At 57.3% G+C, this 9,851-nt stretch overlaps 1 protein-coding gene across 1 annotated transcript; it reads left to right on the top strand.

Moving 5' to 3' along the window:
• The first annotated feature begins 449 nt into the window (after nt 1–449).
• On the top strand, nt 450–9,026 carry RELA (RELA proto-oncogene, NF-kB subunit). Its single transcript, XM_016119444.2, has 11 exons — nt 450–631; nt 1,208–1,234; nt 1,334–1,485; nt 1,622–1,770; nt 2,628–2,719; nt 3,052–3,183; nt 4,022–4,126; nt 4,338–4,550; nt 6,592–6,672; nt 6,764–6,838; nt 7,604–9,026. Exons 1-11 carry the CDS (start codon nt 625–627, stop codon nt 8,224–8,226), a joined length of 1,656 nt encoding a protein of 551 aa, XP_015974930.1. The 5' UTR covers nt 450–624; the 3' UTR covers nt 8,227–9,026.
• The last annotated feature ends 825 nt before the right edge of the window (nt 9,027–9,851 follow it).

Raw genomic sequence — 9,851 nt, 5'->3', positions numbered from 1 at the left:
CTGCATCTAGATTGGGGTGGATGGGAAATTAAAAAGCGCTTCTGCAGAGACAGCCACCAAGAGACACCCTTCAGCGATTAAGACACCGCGTGGAGTTCAGCCGCTCGGCCTTTGCGGGCGGAGCAGGCCCGGGCCTTTCCCTGCGCAGGCCGGCGGCCCGCAGGCCAGCAGCCCTGGCTGCGCTCCAGACCCGGCCCGGGGTGACATCACCAAACTCCTCCGACCCGCGGGAGGGGGCCCCGAAATCCCCTAAAAACATTGTGAGTAATCGCCGGGCCCGCCCTCCAGGCGGAGCCCGGACCCAGGAGCAAGCCGAGCCGGCCCGCCGGCGGCCTCGGGACCGGACGACTCCCGGTGCCCGGCGCGCCGCGCACTCGTTCCCGGCCCTCGGCGGCGGGGCGCGCGCGGCCTTCCCGTCCTCCGCGCGCCGCGCGGGGCTGCGGCGGCGGCGGCGACAGCGACAGCGACAACGGGGCAGCGCGCAGGCGCGGCCGATTCCCGGCAGTGACGCGTCGGCGGGCGCGCGCGGCGCATTTCCGCCTCTGGCGAATGGCACGGCTGTAGCGCGCGCCGCGGGCCCAGCTGCGACCCCGGCCCCGCCCCCGGGACCCCGGGACCCCGGCCATGGACGGTGAGGGCGCCCTCCGTCCCCCGGGGATGGCTGCGCCGGGGCCGCCAGGACCGCGCCGGGAGCCTCCGCGCCGCCTTCGGTCCCTTCCTGCGCCGATGGCGCTGCGTAGGGAGCGGCCGGCCGGATGGTGGTGCGGGGCGGGGCAGGCGTTGAGGGGTCTGACTCAATTTCCCCCCTGGGTGGAGGGGGCCTTGACTCAATATCCTCCTTGGGTGGGCGGGGAGGGTGAACTTCGACTCAGCCCCCCCCTCCCCCGCCCCGGCGCCAATGGGGACAGTTCTGTTTCCTTTTTAGGGGAGAATATATCTGATTCAGTTTTCTCTTGGGATTCCGGGTGTCGTCCCTTAGTTTTCCTTAGGAAAGTAGAAAAGGCCCTGACTCAGTTTCCCCCAGTAAAGAGAGAACGCCATGCCTAGTGTTCTCTTAGGAAACAGGTGTTTCTGGCTCCTTTACTCCTACCCCTTAGTTTCAGTGCAGGCTCCAGGGAGCAGGCCCTGACTCAGTTTCCCTGGGAGGCTCTCCCTAGTGTGGACGGGAAGTGAGCTTGTGCTGACCCTTGTCTCCCTCCCATTTCAGACCTGTTCCCCCTCATCTTCCCCTCTGGTAAGTGGACCATCCTTCTCAGCGGTTCGGGACGCGCTCCCCAGGGTCGGGGGCCGCGGGGACAGCTGCCTGACGCGGGCTGGCCTGGGTCTCCGGCAGAACCAGCCCCGGCCTCCGGCCCCTATGTGGAAATCATCGAGCAGCCCAAACAGCGGGGCATGCGCTTCCGCTACAAGTGCGAGGGTCGCTCAGCAGGCAGCATCCCCGGGGAGCGGAGCACTGACACCACCAAGACCCACCCCACCATCAAGGTCAGCACCGCCCGCCTGCCGGCAGAGTCTGGGGGGAGGGACGGTGGAACCCCCGCAGGCTTTGTCTGGCCGACTGTGTCTGAGGACTCAGTCTGGGATTCCTAAGCCTCTAGGGTGCTCTCTGTACTTTGGACAGATCAATGGCTACACGGGACCAGGGACAGTTCGCATCTCCTTGGTCACCAAGGACCCCCCTCACCGGCCTCACCCCCATGAGCTGGTGGGGAAAGACTGCCGGGATGGCTTCTACGAGGCCGAGCTCTGCCCGGACCGCTGCATCCACAGGTGAGCTCCCTACTGGCCGGCAGGGCATGGGCCGCGAGGAGGGAGGACAGGGGGCGGGGCAGTTGTGTCCCTGTTACAGTGTTGCTTCTTTCTGGACACAGGGCAAAATTCCTCACTGCTTGCTCTGTCCCCACCTCTGCAAGCAGATTCCTGTGTCTTAAAATTATCTGTGCCTGTACTCAAGTACAGATGAACTCCATGGGATGAGGACGGGTTTCTAATTACCTCTGAGCCCCTAACCCCTGTGGCTGGAAGAGCATGTCCCTCAATGTCACAGCTCTCGTAATGAGAAAGAAAACCACTGAACCAACAGTTTCCCCAGTTGACAGAAACAGGCTATAAATAAACATACAAAGAAATAAACAAGATACCATTTGAGAGTAATAATTTCAATGATGAAAAGAAAACGGTAAGAGGTTGGAAGTATAGCCTGGGCTGGGGGGAAGCTGGGAGCTGGTCTCGTTACTTTGAATTGGGCAATCCAGGAAGGCCTAGCTTGGGTAAAACTTGAATGATGAGAAAGCAGATAAGCAGGAGAGAACATTCCAAGCAGAATAAACAAGTGCAAGTGCCTTGAAGTAGGAATTTGGCTTGTTTGGAGAAGAGAAAGAAGCCCCTGTGGCTAAGGGTGGAGAGCCGACAGGGACTTGGCCAGAGGCAGGTCACAGGGCACAGGGACCTGTCAGCTAGAGTAAGGAGTGGGTTTCATTGCAGCACAGCGGGAAGCCATTCCGGGGTTGATGGCGTGGGCCGATGGATGGTGATGGATGGTGGGGAGGAAGGGGCTGGCTGGGCAAGGCAGGGGGGCCCACACTCTGCCGGGAAAAGTGCGACTGATGCCTGGGGTGGGGACTCAGCTTCCAGAACCTGGGGATCCAGTGTGTGAAGAAGCGGGACCTGGAACAGGCCATCAGTCAGCGCATCCAGACCAACAACAACCCCTTCCAAGGTGAGGGCTGAGGGGACGAAGGCCTGGGCTTGCCTGGAGCACCCCCACCCTCTTTCACCTTTCCGAGGCCACCTTCCCTGCATCTCTCCCTCAATGGCCAAGACTCACAGTACAGATGGAATCTTGCTGCCCATTCAGTACACATTCCCATTTTACCACTGGGGAAACAGACCCAGAGAAGGGACATGACATCCAGGGGCACACAGGTCAGTGACGGGTCTAGAACATTCTCTTCCTCCTCCTCTAGGACTCCTACTGTTTCACATGCTCTCAAACTGCCCTTCCAGCTCATCGCCCTGCCTGGCGCTCCTAACCGTCTGTTTTTCTGGCAGTTCCCATAGAAGAGCAGCGTGGGGACTACGACTTGAATGCCGTTCGGCTCTGCTTCCAGGTGACAGTGCGGGATCCGTCAGGCAGGCCCCTCTGCCTGTCGCCTGTCCTCTCTCATCCCATCTTTGACAACCGTGAGTGGCCAGGGAGCGTAGGAAAGGGAGAGGGGGCGGGCCTGTGAGGAGAGGGGGCTGCGGCGGGTGAGGCCCGTGCGAGGCCCTCTGGCTTCGTTTGGTCATCTCATGTATCCGGCATCTCTTCTGTGTCCAGCTCCACTGGCCTGAGAGACAGGGAAAGACCCAGAGCTGCCCCTGCGGTGTCGCCTCCAGGCCGACGGGGAGTCGGATGGGAGGGAGGCGTTGCCAGTGTGAGATGAGACGATGAGGTGCTCAGGACTATACTAATGACTCCAGGAAATGGAGGCCCTGGAAGAGACAGTTAGAGAGCAGTAATTCAATGATGAAAACTCACAGGAAGTTCACAGATGAATTGGGCTGACATTGATTAACTGCAGTCTTTAATTAAGTAACCAACAGGATGCATGAAAATAAAAGGGCTCCAGAGCCCGAAGGACAGGAAACCGGGATGAACCAGAGGTCAGGAGGTGCCAAGGTGCTTTTGGTATAATAGACTGGGCCTCGAAGGCTGCTGGCTCAGGTAGAGAAAGGAAGTGTGTGATCAGCCTGGTTCCCACTGGCTATAAGCTCTGTGAAGACAGATGTTTGGGTTTTGTGGGTTGTTGAATTCTCTGTGCCTAGAACAGGGTCGGGCGCATAGTAGGTCTAGTAGATAAATAGTTGCTGAATTGGCTGGGGCGAGGAGCCAGTGGGAATGGTTAAACCTGTGGAGGTGCGGTCAGCAAGCCCTGGGCAGCTTTGACTGTGCGGTGGATCGGGGCGCCACATCTCCTGCAGACCAGTCCCGGGGACCTCTGGTGGTTCAGGGCTTCCTCCCTTGTTCCCACACCCTCAGGCGCCCCCAACACAGCAGAGCTCAAGATCTGCCGAGTGAACCGAAACTCCGGGAGCTGCCTCGGTGGGGATGAGATTTTCCTGCTGTGTGACAAGGTGCAGAAAGGTACATGCCCAGAAGCGGGGCGGGACTCTGGAGCAGGAGGTGAGGGGCAAGGCTGAGCAGAGATGGCATGTGTCAGGGAAGTAACTGGCTTTAAACACCACACACACACCTCGGAGGGAGCAGAGTGCTGTGTCTCAGGGGACAAGTATCAGCGGGGGGCGCTGTGGGTGAGTCAAGCAAGCTGGCCCACACTGCCGCCCATCTCCCGCAGAGGACATTGAGGTGTACTTCACGGGACCGGGCTGGGAGGCCCGAGGCTCCTTTTCGCAAGCCGATGTCCATCGACAAGTGGCCATTGTGTTCCGGACCCCTCCCTATGCTGACCCCAGCTTGCAGGCCCCCGTGCGTGTCTCCATGCAGCTGCGGCGGCCTTCGGATCGGGAGCTCAGCGAGCCCATGGAATTCCAGTACTTGCCAGACACAGGTACGCGGCTGAGGAGGGAAATTCCAGCCAAGGAAAGCGGGACCAGGGCTGGGCATCTGGGGCTGTAGTTGAGGGTCAAAAGCTGGAGCTGGATGGGGATTAGACGGTAATCAGATCTCTTGCCTCGCTTCATAACAACAATACCCAAGACTTACGGAGCTCTTATTACACACTTGCCTCTATTTCAAGCATATCAGTGAATTACCTGATTTTATTTTCACGCTTCTGGAGGTAGGGGATCGGATCTAATTTGCCTGAGGTGACGTAGGTAGAGAGTCACCGGAGTTAGCATTTCAATCTGGCCCCAGGGTCCTGTTGCTGGGCCACGTGTCTCTTGTCACTACCACACAGCTATGGTCGGGTCAGGCCTCCGGGCATCTGACCACAGTAGGAACAGCCAGAATGATCCTCTGTCCCAAGCCCGTGGTCTAGCCCGAGGGTGTTTTCTATCCTAGGGGCAGTCTAATAGGGTTTGGAAAGCAACTCCTGAAACAGACACTAGTTTATTCCACAAATAATTATTGAGTGTCCACATGGTGTCAGGGCCTGTGCCAAGAATTGTGAATATAAGATGAATAAGATGTATTTCCTGCCCTTCAGAAGCTGAATCAGGTGAGAAAGGCAGATAATGCAAAACAGATCCGTAAGTCACAGAGTAAGGTGACAAGGAGGGAGGTGTGTGCAGAGTGCCCTGGGAGCTGGAGGCGGCTGCACGGAGGAGGTGGGATTTAAGTTGGAGAAGGACAGAGAAGCAGGTTCCCCCGGCAGGTGGACCAGCGCTCCGCAGTTCAGGGCTGTCGGAGAGTGCATGGCGTGTTTGGGGGCGGCTCCATGGTGCGAGGTGCCATGGGGCCGTGAGCAGCCCAGGCAGGAGGGCCTTGAATGTGAGGCTCCGGGCTTTCCTCTGGGAGGCAGTGGGCAGCCACCAACGGTTTATAAACACAGGAGTGACAGGAGCAGATCTGGAAGCTCACTCTGGTGGCCATGAGTAAAGGACCTCTGGGGGAGAGATTAGAGGGAGGCCATGTTGTAAGATGTCACAGTGGACCAGGACGAGAAGATGTGGCGTGAACCTCACGGAGGGAACGGCAGGGAGAGACGATCTGCTCTGCCACTGTCCTCCGTACCCTTCAGCCCCGCGGGCCCGCTTGTGTCTGACACACACCAAACCCAGCCCCGCCCCCCGCCACTTCCAGTACTGTTGTATCATCCCGTGTCTCTCCCTCAGTGTTTTTATCACTGAGGAAGTGATAAAAATATGATTGTGTCCCCGCCCCGCTGTAACCCCCAACCCCGAACCTTGTCTGCTTACTCACGGCTGTATCCCAGTGGCTGGGATGGAGCCTGGCATAGAGTAGGTGCTTGGTAAATACGCACTGAGTTAGTGAATGGCGGGAGTGAGGGGCAGATGTTGAGGATGATTTAACTTTGGTTAAACAGGGAAGACGGGTGGTAAGGGAACACAGGAGGAGAGCAAGAACGCAGTGTTTGAGGAGAGATGACAAGGCTGGCTTTGGACTAATGGTGTCTAGTACTTCGGAGTTCCCCATGTGCTGTGGTAGTTAGAAAGACGGTTCTGGAAGCTCCAGACCAAACTATCAAACCATCAGAGGTAAGAATAAGACGACCATTCCCTCTGTGGAAGTCTTAAGCAAGCCTGTGGTGCCTTGACTGCTCCAGAGTGCAAAGAAGTCATGGCCAGGCCTAGACTGAGCCTCTGGAGATGAGCCAGGATGTGAGCAGCGCAAGTAAGAGGATAAGCTGGTGACTAGGGCCCCGTGAGGATCCCGCCCCTTCCCCCCCTCCCCAGAGCATGGCCCATTTACTTGGAGGCACTTGTGGCCTTCTGAGGGGCAGAGCCAGCCAACAGAGGTCTCAGAAAGCTGTGGGATTCTTAGAATTGTTGGGCGTCATGCAGCTCTTATTGGTTGGGAAGGTTTGCAGAGATGGTCTTGGGAAAGCGTTTCTCCTAAGTGTCCTTTGAGACCTTAGGGGTCCAGCTGAGGAGAGCAAGACCCACTTCTCTCTTTTACTTTCTCAGATGACCGTCACCGGATTGAGGAGAAACGCAAAAGGACCTATGAGACCTTCAAGAGCATCATGAAAAAGAGTCCTTTCAACGGTGAGATGGGCAGCGGGGAGAGTTAGAGAAGGCAGTGGGCACGGGAGGGAAGACTCTGGGGACCGAGAACTGAGCCGGTCTCATCCCACAGGCCCCACCGACCCCCGGCCTCCACCCCGGCGCATTGCCGTGCCTTCCCGCAGCTCCACTTCTGTCCCCAAGCCAGGTAAGGATTGTCTGTTGTCCCACTACAGGCTCAAATCTGTCCAGCCTGTGGTCTGTACTCCTTCTGGGAGGGAGATGAGCAGTCCGCCTCATCAGCAGGTATCTGAAGTCTGCTCTCTGTTGAGCTTGTGCTTCTCAGGCCGTGAGGCCTAATTACCTATGCTAGAGCCACCTGGGGAGTGGTAAAGATGCAGATTCCTGGGTCCCGTTACAGACCTATGGAATCAGAAGCTTTGCAAGTGTGGCCCAGGCCCAGGAAGTCTGAAGACTGAAAACCACTGTGCCAGTTACTCCCCATCTCCGTGCCGGGTACCTGGTGATACAGAGTTAAAAAGCGCAGTCTCTGCCCTCAGCTCTCAGTTGAATTAGGGAAACAAAAGAATCACCTCTAAAGTAGCAAAATGTTTGTGCTAGTGTGTGGCTCAAAAAAGAGTGATGAAGTGCCCTGCTTCAGGTTACACTCATGAGGTGCTCCTTGGGCCCCTATCTTCCTGGGGCTTGGTTTTTCAGCCATAAGTTGAGGGTTTACCAGTTGATCTCTGAGAGCATCTGTGTTCTCCCAAAGGCTGGGAGAGCTTTCTGAGCCAGAGCAGACAGGTGAGGCTAGAACAGGATCCTACAGGCTGGTCAGATTGGGTAAAAGGAGGGCGCTGGACTCCATAGGAAACAATCCATCCTAAGCTCTACTGACAGCGGCTGGGGTGCAGGGGACGGCTGGATCTCTGCGGCTTTCTCTGACTCCTGCCTCTCTGTCTCTCTCCTCCAGCTCCCCAGTCCTATCCCTTTACGCCATCCCTCAGCACCATCAACTTTGAGGAGTTTGCCCCTGTGGTCTTTTCCTCCGGGCAGATGCCCGGCCAGACCCCAGTCTTGGCATCAGCCCCTGCCCCAGTCCTGGCCCACGTGCCAGCCCCTGCCCCAGCCATGACATCAGCTCTGGCTCAGGCCCCAGCCCCTGGCCAAGTTCTAACCTCAGCCCTTGCTCAGGCTGTGGCCCCGCCTGCTCCCAAGCCCACCCAGGCTGGGGAAGGAACACTGTCGGAGGCCCTGCTGCAGCTGCAGTTTGATGCTGATGAAGACCTGGGGTCCCTGCTCGGCAATAACACTGACCCAGCTGTGTTCTCGGACCTGGCATCTGTCGACAATTCCGAGTTTCAGCAGCTGCTGAACCAGGGTGTATCTCTGGCCTCCCATACAGCAGAGCCCATGCTGATGGAGTATCCTGAGTCTATAACTCGCCTGGTGACAGGGTCCCAGAGGCCCCCTGACCCAGCGCCCACTTCCCTGGGGGCCTCTGGGCTCCCCAACGGCCTCCTCTCAGGAGATGAAGACTTCTCCTCCATTGCAGATATGGACTTCTCAGCCCTTCTGAGTCAGATCAGCTCCTAAGGCGGTGACATCCCCCCTGCCCAGAGCACTGGGTTGCAGGGGATTGAAGCCCTCCGGAAGCAAGCACTTATGGATTCTGGGGAGGTGTGCTCCAGCTGCCCCCAATTTCTTTGGGTAGTGTCTTCATGGCGAGGGGGTTTTGCATTTTATTCTTTTATTGGCAGTATCTATCTATCTCTCTTTTTGGAGGTGCTTAAGCAGAAGCATTAACTTCTCTGGAAAGAGGGGAGCTGGCAGGACTCAAACGCTTCTTTCCCCTTTCCTGATGTTCAGCTCCTTCTCTCTCTAGGGAATTTTGGGGGCCTTTATCCCCACCCTCCAGCTTCTAGTACTCTCCTAGAAAGAGGGACAGGCTGGAGCTGTGGCCTTGGAGGCCGCAAAGCCTTACTACCTAGTGTCTTCCTCAGATCATGGGTTAATTTACACTCGAGCCAAAATAATGCTCGTCACCAGCCCTTCCGTGGCGCTGGCATCGTCCTCGTGCCTACCACCAGTGTTCGAGGGGCTAGACTTCCTGCCTCGCAGAGGTCTCCGCCAGCTCTTTGCTTGCTCAACGGTGGCTAGGGAGAACTGACGGGGCAGCACTGACCCTCTCCAGGAGCCAGGGAGTTTCGGTCTGAGATTTCTCTGTTCCCCCTTTTCTCAAGTGCCTTAATAGGAGGGTGAGTGTTTGGAGAGTTGGGGGGAGGGCAAGCTGGCATCTCTCCAGTCAAGAGGCTCAGTTTTACTGAAGAATCAAAGCAGTTGGACTCTTGCTCTTTCTACTCTGAATTAATAAATTCGTTGCCAAGCTGGCCAGAGATTTGCCTTCTTTAATGACACTCTGCTCGTCATGCTGGGCTGGACATTGCTGATGGGTGTCCAGAGTTGGAATGACTAGTGGATGAAATCGGGCAGCTAAGGTGGGTGGGGGTTCCAGCATAGAGAAAGTCCAGTAGGGCCCACTGACTGTAGGAGCTTCAGGTCTCAGATCCATGGAAGTGTTTGGATCCCCCAGAGGGGCTAGCCAGTGTTTGTAGGTGAGCAGGGTAAGATGAAGTTGGAAAGAATCCATGGGACCAGGCTCTAAGGGGTCAAGAATGCTGGACTAAGGTTTGGACGTCATCTCTCCAGCGGTCAAGGGAGAGACTGCATCTGTAGAGGAAGGGGAGGTGTCAGATTAAAGTCTATCGTTTGAGAGCTTCTTCCGCTAGGACTTAACAACTCAAATTCACAACCCCAGGAGGCCTAAACAAAAGCCGGAGGCCTAGAGCGGAGGTACTTTCGGTCTGGCCTGACGCACGCGCAATGAAGCTTAAGACCGGGCCCCGGCTTTGCGAGTGCGCATGCGCATTGCGCACCGTATTCCCGTGACGGGGGAGCCGGTAATGCGCTTCGGGAAAACCCCAACCTTGAGGCCGGTGGCGTCTGTGTTCGGGCTTCTCATTGTTACGGGTGGGTGAAGGCAGGGGCAAGTGGGACATCAGTGGGACGTGTTGCAAGAGCTAGCGAGTCACCTGGGAACGCAGACCCTAGGTGCAGGCTCCGATGGACGGTGGTTACCGGGAAACGTGCTGGCGGGCGGCGGAATGTTGGCGGACCGGAAAGCATATATAGCGTAGAGGTCGCTCCGGCCACTTGGTCAG

This window comes from Rousettus aegyptiacus, unplaced genomic scaffold, assembly GCF_014176215.1.
Source record: "Rousettus aegyptiacus isolate mRouAeg1 unplaced genomic scaffold, mRouAeg1.p scaffold_m13_p_5, whole genome shotgun sequence".
Lineage (NCBI taxonomy): Eukaryota > Metazoa > Chordata > Mammalia > Chiroptera > Pteropodidae > Rousettus > Rousettus aegyptiacus.
Note: the sequence above shows the minus strand (reverse complement) of the source record. Positions and strands in the feature narration are given on the sequence as shown.